Source organism: Petaurus breviceps, unplaced genomic scaffold, assembly GCF_028583685.1.
Source record: "Petaurus breviceps papuanus isolate PSGF00001 unplaced genomic scaffold, PetGlider_PUasm1.0 90740, whole genome shotgun sequence".
Taxonomy (NCBI): domain Eukaryota; kingdom Metazoa; phylum Chordata; class Mammalia; order Diprotodontia; family Petauridae; genus Petaurus; species Petaurus breviceps.
Genome location: NW_027187330.1, coordinates 2,024,571 through 2,045,660, shown reverse-complemented (window position 1 = coordinate 2,045,660; position 21,090 = coordinate 2,024,571). Strand labels below are relative to the sequence as shown.

General features: G+C 39.6%; 1 protein-coding gene across 2 annotated transcripts in view; it reads left to right on the top strand.

The window, feature by feature from the left end:
• Positions 1-20,165, top strand: part of ARHGAP19 (Rho GTPase activating protein 19) — a 54,625-nt gene extending 34,460 nt beyond the window's left edge. For both annotated transcript variants that reach the window (XM_069067123.1, XM_069067122.1), the window contains exons 7-12: positions 513-578; positions 1,723-1,914; positions 7,047-7,145; positions 9,359-9,469; positions 9,887-9,965; positions 16,158-20,165. In XM_069067123.1, coding sequence (XP_068923224.1) covers positions 513-578; positions 1,723-1,914; positions 7,047-7,145; positions 9,359-9,469; positions 9,887-9,965; positions 16,158-16,168 — 558 coding nt within the window. In that variant the 3' untranslated portion in view covers positions 16,169-20,165. The remainder of the gene's footprint in view (positions 1-512; positions 579-1,722; positions 1,915-7,046; positions 7,146-9,358; positions 9,470-9,886; positions 9,966-16,157) is intronic.
• The last annotated feature ends 925 nt before the right edge of the window (positions 20,166-21,090 follow it).

Genomic DNA, 21,090 nt, shown 5'->3' with positions numbered 1-21,090 from the left:
CTAAGCTGAGATAGTTGCCTCCAGCAGCTTTATTACCTTACAGATTTTTATTCCTTCTAGCTCTGTTCCCTCCCCGCCCAAATCTTTGCTCTTGAGGCTTTTTTGGAGTACTTTTCTTCTATTTCAGAACAACAGAATTTTAGAGTTGGAAAAGATAACTTAGATCACAGCTAGTTCAGAGATATCAAACAGAGCCAGTGAGTGCAACCCAAACCGGAATAAAATGTCAATGGGAAATGTTTAACAACATAAATAAAGACATGGTGCAATGTGGGTAATGTTAATGTGCGGTTTCTAAATCAATATGGCACCTGCAGGCACAAACTCTGTTTGAGTTTGATACCACTGCTCTAATCCACCTTTATTTTATAGAGGAAAAAACTCAGCCCCAATGGTTTATTAAGTGATAGAGGCCAGGCTAGGATCTGGTTCTGCAGGCTTGTTTCAGTTCCTCCTATGCTTAACTGCTCCATTCCCCACTGGGCCCTGATTTTTTTTTATGTCTTATTCAGGCTCCGGCTTATGTTCGGGAATGTGCCAGGCTGCATTATCTGGGCTCTAGGACTCATGCATCAAAGGTAAGTATAGGGACTTGCTCTTGCTGAAACAGGAAGTCAGGACCAAACAAGGAAACAGCATTAAAGCTAAGTCTTAATAATAATGAACACTGTACAAAGAAAAGTGAGGGAAAATGAAAGCCAGTATATGACTCAAACAGAGGTGAGGTGAAGAAAGTAAAGCTTCAACCTGCTTTTCTTGGGTACTTGTTTAGTGTCACAGCTCAAAAATAACCAGTCACTTTGAAATTGCTGAAAGAGCAGCAAGGAAGGAGATGATGACTGGTGGTGTGGAAATGATGGGGCCTCTGTCCATCTTTGTCTTCCTTTTATCCAAGAATTTTCTGCGATATAGTATAGGAATGTTTGAAAAGATTATAGTCCACAAGGCCTCAGATGGTCTCCATTACACCCTTGAGTATTTTAAATGTTCAAAATTGTAAGCACAACAGTTCTGTTCTAGAAGTGGCATTTGGAAATAGGATTGTTCTAGGTCGGATCTGCCAAGTCACACAGTTGTATTATATTCTTATTTTTGATCCAGTGACCAAACAAAGGGCCACTCTGAGTGAGGTTGAGTATAGCCTGTGGATCTGGAATTGAGGCCCATAGTGACTGAGAAGAAAACCCACCATTCATTAGCAGAAAAATTACACATTTTTTGTACATGCCCAGAACCCAAGTTTTTAAAGGTTAAAGTTTTTTAAATTGCTGAGGATTGTATCCAGGACAAGGTTAAGGATCTTTATGGATGCTGCTGCTGTTTTCTTCTAGGTCTTTGCTTATTTTTTTACATTGTGGGTGGGCTCCTCCATCACATTCTGCAAACATTGAAAACAACCAGGCAAAAATTTAGCATTACTTTCTAAATAGTTAAAACTGAAGTCTGTTCTATCCAGTATTTCTGCCTTCTGCTCTATCCCTGTACTTGTCTGAGCCTATACTGAAGGAAATTGGGATTGTTTGGGTGGGGCAGTGATACTATTAGTGAAACCTGCGGGATTTAGATCATGTTCATGTGGGTAAAACAAGGGGGAAGGATGTCTGTGTTTCTAAGTGTATAATACACTATAGCATATTTGTATTTTTCTTTCCCTTTTTAATTTAGCATGAACATAAGCGCTAGTAGGATTCCTTAGTCTCCTCTTCCTTTACCTCTCTCCAGGATGACCTGGATCTGCCAACCTCATGCAGTAGTAAGGACTTTCCACTTCCAAAATTCCATAAAAGGACCCGGATGAACACTTGCTGTCAACAGGAGGAGACGCAGCAGCGTACAGAGGAGGCCCTCAGAGAGTTATTTCGACATGTTCACAACATGCCAGACTCAGCAAAGAAGAAGAAGCTAATCCGACAGGTATCTGTCCTGAAGCGAGAAACAGTAACCCTGATTTAGGGAAACAGGCGCGGTCATGGGACTGATAGTATGTTTTTGAGAATGGGAGAATCTGAGTTGGTTCTTGATTTTCTGAGTGTGATAGGTAAGGATCTTAGTGACTCCTGCTTTTGTTCAGCAAGGATAAGTGGAAGTGTTGAGATCTGCAGTCCAGGAGGATGGTCTTCTGTGACGAGTGTCAGCTGTGACAAACCTCAGCGTGAGCAGAGGCTATTGAGGAATGCTGAGGACAACAGAGAGTAGTGGTGTTTGTTTGAAGCTCTGTGGAGGCAGGCCTGCTGGGCCCAGACGTAGTCTCTGCTCCTAGGGAGGCCGAGACTGCACGGTCGATGGATTTTGGGAGTTCTCAGCAGCCATCGGGAGAAAAGTGTTTGAGTGTCGCCACTCCTTGGAGAAGCCCCAGGAGAGGGGGGCCACCATGCTGCTTACGAAGGGGCAGACCAGCCCAGATCAGGAAAATGGAGCAGGTTGAAGCTTCTGGAGCAGTCTGTGGTGGGCCTGGGCCTGGGAGTGGTTGCTCTACTTCCTTCTAGGATGAGATAGGGAATTCTGTCTAGAACAAACAAAACAAACAGCAGCAGCAAAATAAAGCTGTATTGAGCTAATAAGCGAAGGAGAAGGGTCAAACACAAAGGCCAGCTTCTTGGGATGCCCGATATAGGGAAGGAAGTTTGCTTCCTTCTTTTATTTTGCCTCTTTTTTTCTGCCAAGAAGATTGACTTTTAGACTGAAAGGGACGGAACAAAAATGACCGTTAGGGAGTTGATAAGATTAGTAAAGATGTTGTGAGAATGCACTTAGCTGTTGTTAATGGATTCTAGTCACTAGACCCAGAGGGGCTACACACCAGGGTATTGAAAGACCTGGCACCTCTGATGGGCTGAAACATTGTCAATGATCTTTGAGAACTTGAGGAAAATGGGAGAGGTGTCACAACACTGGAGAAAGACAACTATCTTCTTAATTTCCAAAGAAGAGAATGAAAGTAGTTTCCAAATTATAGGTTAGTGAGCCTGACTTTAATTTGTGGCAAAATTCTATTAAAGAGATAGTTCATGAACCTCTGGAAAAGGGAGCAATGATCACAAATAGTGATAGCATACTTTACATGCCAAACTAACTTCATTTTCCTTATTTTGAAAGGATCCCTAGAGTGGCACATGAGGGAGATGCCGTCTATACTTTCAGCAAAGCATGTGGAGCTTGTAGTGTGTAGTTTGATAGGAGTGAGTGTAAAGTCTTATATTTGGGCTAAACAACATCGATTTCACCAGTACAAGATAAGGGAAGTGTGGCTAGAGAGGGGTTTATCAGAAGAAAAGGCCTTGGGGTATTGGTGGCCTGCAAGTTCCCTAGGAGTGAGCATCGCACCACGGCAACCCAAAAAGCTGACGGTATGTTAGGCTGTGTCAGAGAGGAACAGTAGCCAGGCTAGGGCTTCCTCAGTCGTTTATCTAGTCAGGTGTGTTGGTGCCTTTCACTTGTGCACTGCAGTCATTTCTGGCCACTGAACCCTCCCTTCTTGTAACAAAGAAAAACGACTAAGTAGAACCATTGGAGTTTGGGCTGAATGAAAGGGGGCGAGGCAGAAAATAACGGCCTATGATTTTTGTTATTTCAGTAACTGGTAAAAAACATTCCCGTTTAAGAAGAATTCTCCCGTCCATGTTCCTAAAATTGATTTGAGATGTGACAGATTATGCCGCATGTTCAGTTTTGCACATTCAAAGAGAGTGCTGATTTTAATCCTCAGCAGAGCAGGTTCATTTAGGATTCCACTGAGGTTTGAACTGATGGTTAAAGATGATAAGGAGAAAAACCAGCCTCTTGAACTAACCAGCACTCTTTGCTACACGGGCATTGTGGCTAGAGAACTCCAGGGTTGGAGGAGCCCTTAAGAGCCATTTAGGCCTTTATTTTATAGAATAGGAGACAAAGGCCCAGGGATTATTCGTTATGACTTTGTTCCTTTGGATCCAAATATAACTTGCATCCCAAGAATATTAGTATGCTTTCTCATTACTTCTGTTCTCTTTACTAAAATTTTGTTTCTATGATTTGTTCTTTGCCCTTATTTAGGATGTCATTTTTAGTACTTACTAAAATCTGTATCTTTTATTTCCTTTAGCGATTAAAATATTTCTTTAATTATGGTCTTTAAAGGAAGTGCCTTAAAACTTTTGATTTTCTGTGTTTATGAGTTTGTGCCTTAGCATGTGATCAGTTTTCATATATGGTAATTATGGAGGCTTTACAGCTGGAGTTCTTACAACTATGGGAAGGGGATGTATTTGTAATTGTTAAAAGAGAGAATATTAGAAAAGGCAAAATAAACTATTTTGTATAGACATAAGCTTTTGGCCCAAGTAAAATAAATGTAGTTTAAAAAGAAATGCAGAGGTGGTTAGGTAGTGCAGTGAATAGAGCACTGGCCCTGAAGTCAAGAGGACCTGAGTTCAAATCTGGCTTCAGACACTTGACACACTTACTAGCTGTGTGATTTTGGGCAAGTCACTTAACCCCAACTGTCCTCCAAAAAGCAAAAAAAAAAAAATGCAGTTTTATACAAAGCTATGCATTGGAAAAGAAAAATCTTGGCATAAAACATTTTTTGATAAAAATCTATAAGGAATCATTACAGATCTTTTAAGATTGACCATTTCCCAGTAGATAAGTAGTTAGAGGATGTGGAAAAATCTCAAAAGGAGAAACACAAATTATCAAAATTATTAAAAAGAATTTAGAATTGCTAATAGAGAAATCCAAATTTAAATTTAAAATAACTTTTATATCACTTTATAACTGTCATATTGGCAAAGATGGAAAAGTTCATTGCTGACAGAGATGCAGGAAAATAGCCCTTGGTAAATCTGTGAAGGGGAGGGACCATTTTGGAAAACAGTTTGGAATTATGCAAGGAAAGTTGGAAAATTTTTCATACCCTTTGATCCGTTGATCTTGTTATTGTACCTGTACCCCAAGCTGACCGATTTGTGAGACAATATTCACAGCAGTACTACAGTATAAGGAGCTGTGAATATGAGGAATTCAGAGAAATCACAGAAGAGTTGTAGAGTGGACAAAGCCCAGCCAAAAAGATGCGTGATGATTACAGTTACGTAAAGGACAATAAATCTGAATGGCCAGACATTCTGATGATAAAGACTGGAGAATGCTGATTCTGACTTATAAAACTTACTCTTTGTTTTAACCAATAGAAAGGTACCAAAGTAATAGGCTAGGCTATGACACACACCCTGATGTCTTATTTAACTGTTTCCAGGGATTGGACATTGGGAGATTTAATTAAAAGAACACCAGGGGTTTATATATTGAGATATCTTTTATGAATTAAATTTTAAAAAAAGGTATTTTGGAAGAGGAAAAGCTGGTTCCTTTGGGTAGGATTCTGCTATACCTTATATTTCTCCCAATATGGAGTGACTTACAGTGTTGAAATAACTCAGGGGAGTTTGCATTTGTGAAATACAGCTCCTCTGGGGCTAATGTTGACAGACAGTCACAAATCTTAGTCTCAGAAGGATGGAGCCAGGATAGTGGGTTAGACGCAGCAACCCAGCTAAACTCTCTCAACATTCCCCTCCAAACAACTTTGAAATAATCAAAGTTTGGAGTGGCAGAGCCACCACAAAGTTAAGATAAGAGACTTTTCTGGTCTAAGGAAACCTAGGAAGCCTGCAGGAAAGATGTGGGGTAGTGGCTTGTAAAGAGCTCGAACACTGTGTGGAAGCAATAGCAGCTGCCATGACAGCAGCAGCTTTGGGAGCTCTTAGCCCAGAGACAGGAATGGGGTGAGACAACTGATTAGAAAGAGATTACAGGGGCCCCATTGCTCATATGCACTTCCGGGTCACAATTCCAGGGTGGAGAAGAGTGCTTGTGGTTGGTCGGGAGGGAACAGGGGCTCTTCCTGGATAAAGACAGAGCACAGACCACAAGGGCAATGCCCACACCTCTGCCGAGAACATATCACCTTGGAAATACCAAAAATTTGCAGACCCCCAGAAATTAGTTCTGAAATAGCAACATGAAAAAACCTGAAGTTTAGGACTTTGCCTCCCCAAACCCAGGGGAGCAGAGCCCAACTTAGACATAAAGTTCAAAGTCAAGGCTGGAAAAATGATCAAACAACAAAAAATGAACTTGACCTTAAAAAACTACTTGCAGTGGCTGGGAAGACTTTTGACCCAGCAATACCACTATTAGGTCTGTACCCCAAAGAAACCAAAGAAAAGGGAAAAGGACCTTTGTGTACAAAAATATTTATGGTAGCTCTTTTTGTAGTGGTAAAGAATTGGAAATTGAGGGGATACTTGAGTATCCATAAGAGAGTGGCTGAACAAATTGTAGCATGATTGTGATGGAGTACTATTGTACTATGAGAAATGACAAGAGTGGCAGTTTCAGAAAAAACATGGCAAAACCTATATGAACTGATGCAAAGTAAAGCGAGAAGAACCAGGAGATGAATATGCCCAGTAACAGCAATGTTGTAATGATGATCAACTATGAAGGACAGAACAGTGAACCAAGACAATTCCAAAGGACTGATGGTGAAAAATGCTATCCACCTCCAGAGAGAGAACTAGTGAACTGAATGCAAATTAAATTATAATTTTCTTACTTAAAAAAAATGTGGTTAATAAGGAAACATGTATTGTATGATTTCATATATATAATTGTTATCATATTGCTTGCCTTCTCATTGGGTGAAATAGGGGAGGGAGGGAGGGAGAAGATCTGAAATTCAAAATTTGAAAAGTAAAGAATGCTAAAAATAAATAATAAATTAGAAAAGAACCCTCTTCAATCCCAAGGCCTTTCTGAGCTTCAGAAGTCCTCCTTATTCTTTTCAAGAATTTATATTAAAGTGAGGCATATAGTAGTGTAAATGAACTTTGGATACTACAAAAGTGTTTTTGGCACACATTTCTCCTTTTATGCATATATTCCTGGACAGTAAATTTGAAAGGCATACAATTTGGTAATTCTTAGGTGTTTGTATTTGGATACTTGGAAGGCATCTGTTGCTGGGAAAATAATAATGAAATATCCTCTTTATTTTCTCCAAGTTTAATAAGCAGCCAACAGCTCAAACTCCAGGAGCAGATGGATTTACTCCCCACTTTCAGAAACGGACCCGTTCACGCTCCTTCAGTGGACTTATTAAGGTAGGTAGGTCCAACTACAGAGTGGTGAACATCACCACAGGAGTTTTTGATGGATATGAACTTTGTGCTGATCTTTACTGATCTGTGAAATAATTTTCTACTTTTTTTTTCAGGGATTTTGGGATGGAGTTTGAGAAAACTGTTGTTATAATAGTCATTTTGGTGTATAATAATTGTAAATTGAGAAGGAGGAATATCTTTGTAGGACTTTGGTGCTATCATTAAAGCAGTGAGGGCTGACACAGCCACAAACCAAGGGTGGTTCTCTGTCACCACAGGTGTCAGTGACGTTTTCTACCACCTTTCTTTGTGCCTGTGAAATGACTCTTTTGTTCAGTAATGGGAAATGTTTCTCTTTTTCTCTAACTTGCTTGTGTTTTCACAAACTTGATTTTTGTTAAGACTAATCTGGGAGGAGGCTTGCTTCGAGTTAAATCCCCGTGGGAAGTTTTAGGATAGGGGGAGGAATAAAAATAAGAACAAGGAGGGATCAGGATTAGACCTGTGATTTCATTGGTATGAAGAACTCCCCTCTGCCAAAACAGGATGGCAACTTCCCTGAAACAGTCTGAAAGAGTTGCCCGTTGCCCAAAACCTGGAGGGGCTGTGACTGGCCCAGAGTCACAGAGATTTTAGTGGGGTCTTCCTGGTCCTGCGGCCAGTTCTCTCTTCACTCCTCCACTCTGTCTTTCATTAGAAACTCATAAATCTCTTAAAAGGATAGTGTATATTCCTGGACCCAAATTTTGAAATGCGGATACACCTGTACCTGTCATATTTTTTATTCTTGTATTGTGGTATCCTTGTCATTCCTTATTTTTCTGCAGGCATCCTTTTAGAGGGTTTTTTTTCATCACTCATATAGCTGAATCTTTAATTAAGATGTGCTACCACCAGGTGGTAGTAGATGCATTGGTCACAGAACATGAATTACCAGGCTTTAGAGAGAGAGGATTAACTGGGAGGGAGATTTCATGTATTTTTCTGCTCATTATCTTAAGGAGGGAAAAAAACCTATTAAAATGTATCTTATAGCAACACTTACAAAGTACTCTTTCATTTAAAATTCAGATATTACTATAAAAGTTCCTTTGTACAAATTAGTATCTTTCTTACTAGATTATAACCTTTCCTGATGCTAGCCCAGTTTAATTTTAATCAGTAAGCTAGTCTGATTAGAAGACTTCCTCAGCCACCTTGAAGCTTTATTCTGGCAGGTAACTCTGGGGATCATTGATATTCTGCATCTCCAGCCTACCTCTTTCACCATTTATTGAACACCTATTCCATGCAGGCACTTGGCCTCAGAATTTTTTCCTTAGTGGCTAGGTCCTGTTGAGGCTTTTTGAATTAATTAAAAAGAATGCCCTACTAGCCTCCTTATCAGATAGAAAAATTCACTCTTCTCTCTGTCCACATTTCATTAGAATTGTGTAACTGCAGGTGAGACATGGAAACCAATTAGAAGAAAGTGATTTTCTGTAATGCTTAGGAAACCTGCCTCCTGGGTGTGTGTGTATGTGTGTGGGGTGTGTGTGGGTGTAACACCTTATAGGCTTTGATGGCAGATACAGCAGAACTCCTTGTATTGCAGCAACCTGCAGCTTTTACAAACTGCCTTGTGAACAGACTTGCTCTTCAAAAACATTTTCCCAGAACTGATTTCCAAGAGTATGTGTCTTGAGGCAAGCATAGGATTTTTTTTTTTGAGAGCAGAAGATTTTAAAAATGAGCTTATCAAAGAAAGGTTATCATGCATTCTAAATAGAGTAAGGTGAATTTCTGGCACAAATCCTAAGGAGGGAGTCCTTGGGTTGTAACAAATACAAACGTGTGATAGTTGTAACAAGTTAGGAGTTTCTTTTAGAATGGTCCAGTACCCATTGCCCCACTAGGGTTTCCAGAAGCATTTTGGAATTGACTTAGATAACCTAATTTAAATTGATCTTAAAGTTGTTTCTATATTACCTCTCTGCCCTTTAGACCTTTCCCTCCATTTTTAAGTTATTCAGACTAAGTGGTCATTTGAATGCTGAAATACTTCTCTTCATATTGAGAGACTTGAACAATTCCTGACCTGTTGTGCAAGGTTTTATGCCAGGCTTCATGCAGAATTAGTTAGAAAGATTCTTTGCACCTGAGCAGTGTATCTTCATATTTTAGCTGTGATGTCTTTTTTCCTTCTAACAATATTTTTTTTCTTCTTAAATTAGCGTAAAGTCCTGGGAAATCAGATAATAATGGAAAAGAAAAACAGGTGTTGTACTCCAGAATCTGTGGACATTGATGAACTGAACAGATCCAGCAAAGAAAATGTGAACTTAGTAAGAGACTGTTCTTGCCTTTCATGTTTATGGGAGATGGCTTAAAGATAAGTAGGAGTCTTGATGTTTCTTGTTCTCCATTTCATTCTGTCAACGGTCCATTGCACCATTGGCTTTGTTGTCATTTTTCCCACGTATTCTCTTTTGCCTATTTTCATCTTCTCTTTGTGGGACTTTATTGTTTGCCTAGAACTATGTGGCTCATGGCACTAATCTTGTACCATACTTAAATATTTGTATTTTGGTAGATTAGCAACTGAATATATTAAAAGTTTCATGGGACACAAGCTAATTATAGTAATACTTAAAATACCTTCACTATGTAAATAAACAAAACCTTTGCTTTGTTAGCACAATCTGGCTACAGGAGTGACACTAGAACACCAAAGTCGTAGTAAAAACTGTCTTGTGTTTCAGGTTTGTTCTGGATCTCCAGCACTAAAGATGACACCAGCAAGATTAAAATTATCTGAAGGCAAGAAAGAAGGGAGAAAAGGTACCACCTCACTGCCTTATTCTTTATAGGGCATATACTTTTGCAGCTAGAAGATGGTGCTCACTCCCTTAATAATACATTTTTTTTTAAAAGAGAAGGTGTATAGAATACTATAGGAGAATAAGAGAAATAAGCATGGCAAACTTGGATTCAGATCCTGTCACTGATATTTATTAGCTCTGTGTCCATGGGCAATTCAGGCGACCTCTCAGATCCATTGGCTGCTCTGTAAAATGGAGATCATAATGATAACTATAGTACTTGGCTCATAAGGTTGTTGTAAAGGTTAGATGAGATAATGAGTTCTAGTGCTTTGCGAACTTTAAGTGTGCTATACAGAAGTTATTTTGAAAGATATTTAAGCTCTTAGAATTTGCAGTCTAGTTGGGGAGATTTGACTTATTTGAAAAGACTTAATACCTACAGAGTAATTCTTTTCAAAGAGAATGCTGGTGTATATTGTCATAATGCAAACCAAGTAGATATGTGCTGAGGGAATGCAGAGTAAAAGGAGTGATTACAGGCATCTGGGATGAATAAAATATCAAACATTTAACAAGTCTTTGTGAGCAGGCAGCAAATTCTATTTTAAGAGATGTTACAACTGCTATAACTGTAGTCATTGTGGCTTGCTAATTAAGTAACAGCCAACTTCCTCTTCCTACTGAGGGACATTTGAATTGTCATAATGTAAAACTCCTCATTCAAGTTGCTTTTGGCCCAAAGGAATGATAAGTTGGGAGTTCCATTCCTCATAGGCTATACAAATTTGTAATAGGTGGTGGTTACTGTACTTTAAGGAAGATTGCATGGAACTTGATCATTATGTGTATATATGTATATACACATACATATATACATATATGTATATATACACATACGTGTGTGTATGTCTGTGTATGACAAAGTATCTTAATTTGAAGGCCTGATTTTGCTGAAATTTGAGGACAGTTGTTTGTGATGCTCTAGAGAAGGTGAACAAAAGAAGTATTTTTCTAGGTGAAACTGTTCGTCTTTTTAGATAACTGAATTCATTATCCTAGAATAGGTCCTCTGAAATTGGGCATATACTGTCTTCACCTCGCTGGCTCTTGGGTGGCCAGTAGGGACTGTAAGCCAGAGGAATGGGGAATGAAGAGAGGAGTCTCCATTTCCTCAGAATGAGTTTATACATCACTTTTCTCACCTAAATTGACATGATATTTTACCATTATTCTTCTAAAATAAAATCAAATATTCAGTCTGTTTGCCTTCATGCTTCACACCTTCCCTCCTGTTAGAAGGAGGTGGTGTTTTTCCCCAGGGCTGGCAGGCCCTTTAAACCTTGATCCTTGCCCTTCAGTATTTCTTTCTCTTTTTATCATCTTCAGTCTTTCCTTTTCCACTGGCTTTTTCTCTCTTCTTTCAAACATGTAAGGATTTCCCCTTATACAGAAGAATCTTCATTTGACCCTTAACATTTCCAGTCACAATTCTTTATATTTTCTTTTCATTGCCAAAGTTTTTGGATGACTCCGTTTCTTCACTACCCACTCACCCTTAATTTCAGTGTCATTTCTGCCGTCATCAGTGCTGAAACTCTTGTCTTGAAGGTCACCAGTATTCTCTGAATCTTCAGATTCAGTGCTGTTCTCTGAGGCCTCATTCTTCTTGATTTCTTGAACACTGAAAACTGTTGCTCAGCCCTTCATTTTCTAAACCTTTCCCTCAGCTACACTTTTTTTGTTCTCCTTGCACAGTGACTAAAAATTCTCCGTTTCTTTTTAATGATAACTCTTCATTTTTTTCAGCCTCTACGGATAGGCATATGCCCAAGTTTTGGCCTGGTCTTTCTGTTGTCCCTTTTTCATACTCGTTTTCTTTAGAGATCTTGTCCACTCCCATAGTTTTTTTGTTTTTGAGGGTTTGTTTTGTAGCCTGTGAATTTGCTGAACCTATTGTCTCAATTAGTGTCTTTGCTAATTTTCTAGGATTTTTCTAGTAGACCATCATATCATCAACAAAGAGTGATAGTTTTATCTCTTTTATCTACCTATCTTTACACCTCTAATTTCTTTCTCTTCTATTAATGCTTTTACTACCATTTCTAGAACCATATCACATAATAGTGGGGAAAGTGAGTATCCTGAAAAAGTTCTAATGTATCCCTGTTGCATATGATAATTGCTTTTGGCTTTAGATAGATATTTTTTATGATATTAAAAAGAGTCTTCTATGCCTTTAGTTTATAAGGTTCCTCATGTAGGAAGGGTCAGGAGAATTTGAACCTATGTCCTCAGGCCCCAGAGTCAGTGCTGCTTTCACCGTACCAAATCACAGAACTGACTTCCCTAGCTTTTGTTAATGGTCAGTGACTGACAGGCCAACTGTCTAGGCCTGACTTCTCACCTGAATTCTACTGCTATATTTTCAGTTGCCAAATGGACATATGGTTTGGCTGGTCTGCTTTTATCCTGAATTCAGCATTTCCAGAGCTGCTTTCTTTTCCTCTTCATGACTTTTCCTTTTTCTATAAATGGGACCACTCTTCTCCAGGTAACTCACACTCATAGTATTGAAGTTATAGATGAAAACTCCCTCTTCAGTCAAAGGATGGATAATGGCTTCCTGCTTTTGTTACTTTCTTTCAGTTCTCATTACTAACATACTAATTCAGGGCCTGGACTATTTCATTTAGCTTACCTTTCCAATCTAGCCAATATATAACCATCAAAATAATCTCTTGAAAATCTCACTTTAATCATGGCATTCCCTCAAGGGGAAAAAAGCAACCCAAACTTTTAATGACACTTGATTACTTATAAAGTCTAAGCTCTTTAGACTAGAATTCAAAGCCTGCTTAGAGTGTTGTTCAGTCTAAATTTCCAGCCTTATCTTTTACTATCATCCTACGTAAACCCTTCACTCTAACCAAACTGGTCTATTCATCATCTTCTGAATGTACCTTGTGTTTTCTCACCTTTGCTCAGATTATTTCTCTTACCTGGAATGTCTTCCATCCCATCATCACCCACAAAGAAGGGTATGTGAGTAATGTCTACAAATGAGATGCCCTTTTGTCTGCTGATACCTCACCCCCCTTTCAGGATCCTGCTCCAATTCTGCCACTTAAGAAGATTTCTATAACTAGACCCATAGAATCTCACAGGTAATTCTCTGAGAATTTCTCAAGACAAAAGGAAGAGAATGCCTTCCTTCATGGAGCATACATTGTGTTGTCATCTTGTCCAGCGCTTACTAAAATGGCACAATACTCCTGACAAATGGTGATCCAGCCTCCAAATGAAGACACCTAGCAGTAGGGAACTCAACACTATATGGATCATATAGTTACAATTTTATTTTAAAAAGAAAAGAAGCACTAAAGTCAGGAGAGATCTGTGTTCAAATCCTGTCTGACACTCAACTAGTTATGCAATTCTGGGCAAGTTGCTTAAAAGTCTTCCAAGTCTCAGTTTCTTTATCTTTTGTAAAATGAGGGTAATGTTAGTAGTAAACACCTCATGGATTGTTGTGAGGATCAAATAAAGTAATGTATTTAAAGCAATTTGTAAACTTTAAGTGCAGTATCAATGTCAGCTGTTATATAGGGCAGTGTGTTCTACTTTTGGATAGTTCTAATTATTTGGAAGAGTTTACTTCTGCTGTGCTTAAATCTCCCACTACAGCTTTCACCCATTGTTCTGACTTTATGCGTTCATTAAAAGAAGTCAAATACATTCTCCAAAAGAGCTTTTCATTAATTAAAGATGGCAGTCATGTTCACTCTCAGTCTTCTCCAGTTTAAACATCCCCATTTCATTCAGTTGATCTTCCTTTGGCATGATTTTAAATCTTCGCACCCTCATTGTCACCCTTGTCTAGATACACTCCAGTTTGTTGACATCTTCCTAAAGTGTGACAGTTGGAAGTGAGCTCAGTACTCTAGGCATAGGCTAACCAGAATAGAGTAGTTGAGGCAGACTGTGGCCTCCCTTGTTCTGGATGCCTAAGGCTGCATTAGCTTTTTGTCTGCTCTGTCACACTGTTGACTTATTTTGAACTAATACCCCAGTCTTAACCTAAACCTTTGCCCCAAGTTGCCTAGCCGTGTCTGCCATCCTCAGTTTCCTTATCTATAAAATTCATGTAGGGAACCAGATGATCTTTGGTCTAAAATCCTGTTAGCATGCACTCATCCTTTCGATTTTTTTGAACCCAAATTTAGAACTTTAAATATTTGTAGTTAATGCCGTCTCATTAGAACTGACCTCTCTCACATCAGCCTGTCCAGAAGGTCTTTCTGATATGTTAGTAATCTCCACATGTTCCTTTCTTGTCCATAAGGATATTTATTTCAGTGGATCTGGGATCTTGTCAATGCAGATATTCCCTCAAGTAGAGTGCATTGCAGTCCCTCTTTTCCTTCTGTTATGTACAGATTTTCCCATAAATCTTCTCTTGGGAGTCACCTTATTGAGCAGACAAACCTGGAACCCACGATCTGGTTGTTAGGTGTTCTACTCATATATTTTTCTGACAATGTCTTGCATGCTCATGGTGATTTAATCCTATCAAATCTTTGTGTAACCTAGAAGATTCAATGTACTTCCTTGTCTTAATTGTTCTAGTTCAATTTGTTTATTACCCACACACAGTATTTATCTATAGACAGGAGACAGTTATTTCTGTTCTGTTTGTATGTTGTCCACCCCTGTTCAAACAGTTCCTTACTGAACTTTTGCTTTGTTTTTGACGTTTATGGATTGAGAAGTCTGGAAACCGCCGTAGCTGTTGGTGCTTCTCTCTCCTGAAGTCTGCTCTGACTGCTGCTGGCCCGGGCTGCCCTGGGGCCGAAACCACATGGCTTAGCGGGGCTGGGCTCCCAGCTCCATGTGACAGCCCCTTCCTGCTGGTCTGCCAGGCTTCCTTCAGCGGGAGATTTGTTTTTCTCTGTCACTTTGTGGGTTCTGTAGCTCTAAAATTTGTTTAGAGTCATTTTTTACATGTATTGGAGGAGGTGGAAGCCAGAGCCACGGGGAAGTCCTGTTTCTATTCTGCCATCTTGGCTCTGCCCCCCCAGATATCTGTCTTCTTCTTTGTATGTTTCCTTCAGTATTTCAAGGCTCTGTGCTTTTGGCAGTGTAGATGCTCCCATCATCAATGCAGACTGCAGCCACTCTGATTTCTTAGCTACTTTCTGAGAATTGGTATGGTAAAAAAAAATTCATCACCCTGTGATGAGCTTCATCAAGCTTCTGGTGATGAGCTTCATCAAGCTTAGTGAAGCTGGTCCTTGGACAGTACACATTCCCTTATACTAAGAAGCCCTCCAGAAAGTCATACGCTCATGCAGAGATGGCCCTGAGTTCTCAGAGGCTGGGCCAGGGGAACATGTGGTCTTACCAGTTCTCCCAGGCCCAACTCTAAATTGAGTGTGTGTTCACTTGACCTGGCCTCCACGAAGTCAAGATCATGGCTGCATTAAAATGGGGCATGATCGCATGCCCTTCTGGATGATTTCTTTGTTTAAGTGTGTATGATGTTAAGTAAGCTGTACTGGATGCCCACTATCCCTCTGGCACAGAGATGACTGGAGTTTGGAAGCACAACTTTGGGTAGGCTTTACCAGGTTGGGAAGGCTTTGGCCTCATGACATACTTTAATTTAAGGTAAGAGAGGCTTATCACCGTGTTGGCTACAGGTTGGAGAACTTTTCTGCCACAGCTGCTCTTGAAATCGATGACCAAGTATGAGAGAAATTTTAATCTGTGTCAAGTGAGGGAGTTCACATAAATTCTGTCTCCTCAAAGGATTGAAGAGTGAATGTCCCTAGAGGGATATGAGTGACTTGCCTAAGGGCACATATACAGTGCCCTTGACACAGATAGAATTTGAATCCAAGTCCTCTTACCCCAGATCCAGCCCCCTGTGGTCTTTCTCCCACATTGGACTTCCTTTCCTCTGGGACCTCGCCCCCCCCCCCCCCCCGACCTAATATGCTGAGATCTGAACAAGTGCAGGTGGCTAGGCTAAGTTGAAGAGAAAGGAGTCACTGGAGAAACTTTCCAAAGGTTTGCAGGAAGGGTCACTCAGAGGGAGAATCACAGGTGTACATTTCCTCACGCTTACATGTTTTTCACAAGTTCATATATTTAGACATATTACATACTTGTTTAAGCCTACTAATTCTGTTATTCTCTTCAAATCTAGGAATCCTGTAAAGGAAACTAGACTCCTCAGGCCTTCTCACCAGGAATCTTCCATCGAGTGCAGGCTAGATGGGAAGTCCACATACCTGGTAAAGCATGGACTGGCAGCCTGCCTCCTGCAGTTTGAATTTTCAGAGCCAACTAATGCTATGACTTGACTGTTACCTCTAATTCTACTCACTGGACGATTATTTAGAAACTGTGCCTTCTGAGAGAATATTGTGAACTTGTATATGTTTTCATTTTTTTATTATTTCAAAATATGGGGAAACCACTATCTAACAAACAACTTACAATAGGATGAATACTTGGAATGAAGTGGGCATGAGAGCTCATGCACTGTAGCAGCTGAGTAACTTCTTTTTTAATCTGATATTTTTGTTCCTCTGTCATTATCTGTCTTTTCAATATTGCCTCAAGCTTTCTTTGGCTACTGGCAGATTTATTTTTGTGCTGATATTTTTGGCTTTTCTTTGTTTTAATACATTATTTTCTTCTTGAAAATCCTTCATTTCCAATGATAAAAGCCTCAGCGTATGAGGCTTTGAGCCATTTTTTAATATGTCATTTGACCCTCTACTTTCATTGTTGGGCAGAATCCTTTTAGGATTGGGGAAACTGTAGTCTCTTGCTTTCACGTCTCTTCTTTCAGTGTTTCTATCTTCATCTGAGTCTCTTTTTGGAATATTTTCTTGTGATCCAGAGATTGGAATGTGTTTATCTGAATTAAAGCATGAAAAAAACAACAGTCTGCCTAAATACTCTAGAATTTAACAAATATTTTGGTTATTTTATGTTTTGCCTTTTAGACTATCACATCGTTCTTTTTCCTGTTTTTCCTTTTCTTATCATTTACAATGACAAAACAGTGTGTTGTTGCCAAGCTTCTCTCCTCTTCAGTCAGTTGCCTCCTGCCTAAACACACTTCTCTGTTTCCATTTTAGAACCTTTGCCCTTTGTTGTTTCTGTGGCAAATATGTAGAAATCAGATCAGAAAAGTTGCTGGCAGCTCATAGGAGATCTGTTAAAATATAAGTACCAATGGGCTGTGTGTGGTAGAAACTCTGTACTGTGAGTGGGACGGAGCCAGCTCACCTGGTATTGGGATTTGGTAGAGTCATATGGGGAGGTCGAAGGACCAAGTTGTGTCTCCTCAGGGAAGCCTATGCAGTCAAGTTCTCCTGGCTCCTGAGAGCAAGTTGGGGGTGTCTCTTGGAATGATGTATTCGGTGAAATCTGTGACGTATGTCCAGTGCTGAAAGGAATGGCTGTTTTGTTAATGTCTTCATGTAGAGTGAGTGTCCTTCAGAGATGGTGCCAAAGACTTGAGTGCAATGAGCTGGGTTGGTTAGTAGGAGGCTCATGTACACACAAAAACATACGTGTATGCATGGGTATGTGCGTGTGTGCATGTGTATGTGTGTGCGTGCGGTGTGAGCATGTGCATGTATGCCCATGCTCACTTGAGCAGTTGCTTAGTTAATTAAGAAAGCAAATATCTTTGTTAGAAACTGATTTTATGCTGCCTGCATTGGTGCCAACGTGACCAGGATCGAAGTTTTTCTTAAATTAGCAAAAAATGCTGTTATCGTTGAAATGAACGTTTGTCCTGATGGTGGGAGGATACATGTATTCATATCCAGCCGAAGTGCCAGCCCAGCCTTCCACAGGTCTGGTTTCTGGGTCTCTGTTTCGTTACTGTAATTTTAGAAGTGAAGGCAAATAAGAAACGATAAGAACTCGCTGTCTGAGAGAGCAGAAGCTTGGTCTGAATGAGGTGAGGGACGCAGTAAAACAACACTGCTGAGGTCTTTCTCATCCAGAGAAAATTGAGGTTGTTTAAAAAATTTTTCATAATCAACCAAATTACATAATTGGTTTAATAACATTTTTTCCTATTTAAAAACAAGCAACCATCCTCCTTAGCTACAATTAGTCAATCCAAACTTGAGCCTGGTTATTTTTGCCACTTAATTAAAATAGAATAAGATTTCATGCTTGTTAGCTTTTTTTTTTTAGCTTAATGTTCTCTTAACCTAGAACAGAGAGAGCCTAGACAGTGTGGTCAAACATCAGCTTGGAAGGAGAAATAGACAGTCCGGCACCCTCTGGTCTACAAGGAGATGAGTTATTTCTGGTGCTACCTGCAAGAAGTAATTGGTATTATCACATTAGTTGTCCCCAGTGTGATGTAACCACTCCCTTGACCAGTGTAACTTGTGAGACATTTCCTGTGTTATTAACTTGTTATCATTCTTATTGTCCTAAGGGTATCATGGGTCATTTTGCTCACAAAAGTTAAGGTCCATGTGTTATTAATAATTTGAGGGGTTAACCGACCTAGTAGTGGTGAAATCCTATGCAAAAAGGGGCTTAGCCTTGTATCATTTGCCACAACTAGGCATCTCCCATTAGGAGGTGAGGAGGTATTTATTGTATTTGAGCCAAAGTCTGTATTTGACACTTTTTTTGGGGGGAAGGGGGAATTATCTCTTAAGTTGTTAGGTCTGTGTGCTCTTCTGTCTCTGTATTTCATGTTAAAATAGTATTTTTGGATAGACCTCTTACCATTTTGCATATTTTGTTTCCTTCTAGGGTTAGTTAGGGAATGTTTTTTCATGTGATGCCAATTCAAAGAACTATATTTGTGTGAAAATGTGGACCACTGTTAATGTTCTTTGAGAGAGCAGTGATACTGATGGGATAGATGGAGAGCCACTGGCACTAGCGTTTCTGACCTTTGTGATTCTGTGTGGGACTGTTTCAAAAATACTGCAGCCATGAAAGTACTTCTGCTGTGGTGTGGCCCACGCTGGAGAAGCAAGGGCCTAGTTTTCTTAGACCCTGTGCAGAGGAAGGAATGCAGATTTGACAGTGTTTTCCCTGGCTAAGAGTTAGTGTTCAAAGAAAAGGTGGTAACAGGGCTGTGGCCACTGTTCAGTCCTAGAGATGAGTCTCCTTCAGCCAGCCAGAGTTCACTGTGCCAAGTCATAGTATTGGTCTTAATTGTAAAGTCATTCACTTCTGCCAATACTGATCCTAAACAAACACTTCTGCCTAATTTCTTCCAAAAGATTAGGATGAAAATATGCTTTTCTGGTTGAATGTGTCATCATTTTGAATTGTGCTACAGGGTGATGGCCACATGTAATTGAGGAAGTCATCATCAGAGTGGCCTCTTCTTTCTGCTTTCACATTGTCTGCCACATTGTTAGATCCTACATCACTCCACTCGTCCTCAGGGGGGTCCCTGCAGGCTCCTGTGGAGCTGATTGCCTCAGTTGCAAGCATTCAGGTAATGGCAAGTGCTGTGAAAAGGGAGTCTAAGAATAACATAAGGCCCAAGGGGGAGGCTTTTCCCCCTCTATTTCCTCAGAAGGAAGGTCCTGGATTAGAACCTGAATTGATACTATCATATTGTCTTGTGCTAGGAAGATTTTCTTTTCCCGAGTTTCAGCAGATATAAGAATCTTTCTAAACCAATAGTTTGTTTGACTTTGGCAATTAGCATAATCTAAACAGTTTAAAAAAAAACTATTCAGCATTTCCTGCCAGCTTAGATTGGCCTTTGAACAATATAGTGTTGATTGAAGGGCCAGTGAGTAGGTATAGCCCAGAATAGCCCAAGTGCTGAGTTGCCATAGAAACCGTGGTATATGAGACTACAGCCAGCATTAGCGGCCTTAGAGAACTAAAAAGAGTCACTGAATTCAGCCTCAAACCTGTTGGAAAGTAACACAGTGTAACCTGTCAGGATCCTTTGTACACAACCGGCTGCTGCCTTTGCATGATCTAGAGGTCCAGTAACAGACAGCTAAGGTTTCTGAAAAACAAACAAAAAAGCTTCTCTGTTTTTCTAAAAAAAAAAAAATTCATTCTCATTCCACTATCTGTGTAACTGTAAATAAACAAGTCTATGTAACATGGTCTCTGTAATTTCCTTTATTGTGTTGTTCAAAGATTATTATTGTAATGTTCAAAGATTAAATTCTTTTGTTTGCTCTCCAAACACTTGACTGGCTTCTTTATTGCAACATTCATTTCTGCTGATTTGGTGAAGTGGGGAAGGCATCTTGTTTTATATCATGTGGGGCCTCTACCCAGAACTTTGAATATACCACCTTAGCTTGCTTGTTCATAGGCTTGCAAGGTTCACTGGGAAATGGAGAATGTGAAAGAGCTAACCTGTACTTGGTAGGAGATAATGTCGATGCTTCAGTATGTTCTGAATTTTGTTTTGCTGTGGCTAGGACCTGACCATGTGTGTACGTATAAGCACATTTGCACCGATCCTTTTTTTCAATCACAGTCTTTATCTCCACCCTTTTTATAAACAGTAGGCTTCATTAAGAAACACATTTCATAGCAACAGTGATTAAAGTATGTCATTTTTTAACCAACAAAACTTGAAATTCAGGTTATTGATGGCTCCATTTTTTTTTTCCAGTCTTCATTATCCCAAACCTAGAGCTCAAAAGAACTCCTCCCAATCTTCTCTCCTTTATTGCTTGCTCTGACCTTTTATCTTCTCTCACCTCATTCCCCAGAATGCTATGGAGAAGATGTCTTATCTAGCCAGTCTATCTGTAGTGTCCCTTACTGAATCAGACCTGAAGATTTGGGTCCTTATGTAAGTTGGTCTTTGGCCCTCCTGGAGAACCTGCTGAAGAGGAATCATGGTGTTGTGGGTTAGGAATGCTCCCCAAAACCCGAGTTTTGAATTCCAGTTCAACTGTGTGAAAATAGGAAAGTCACAAATTCTCTGTGCCTTAGTTCTGTTTTCAAGATTAATATCGGCACTGTTTATCTCAAAGGTTTGGCAATAAATTAAGTGTTTTATAAACTGTATAGTGTTAGATATTAATAAAGAATAACCTATCAATGTTAGATATTAATAAAGAATACTTAGGGGAACAATGAGATAATAGCAAAAA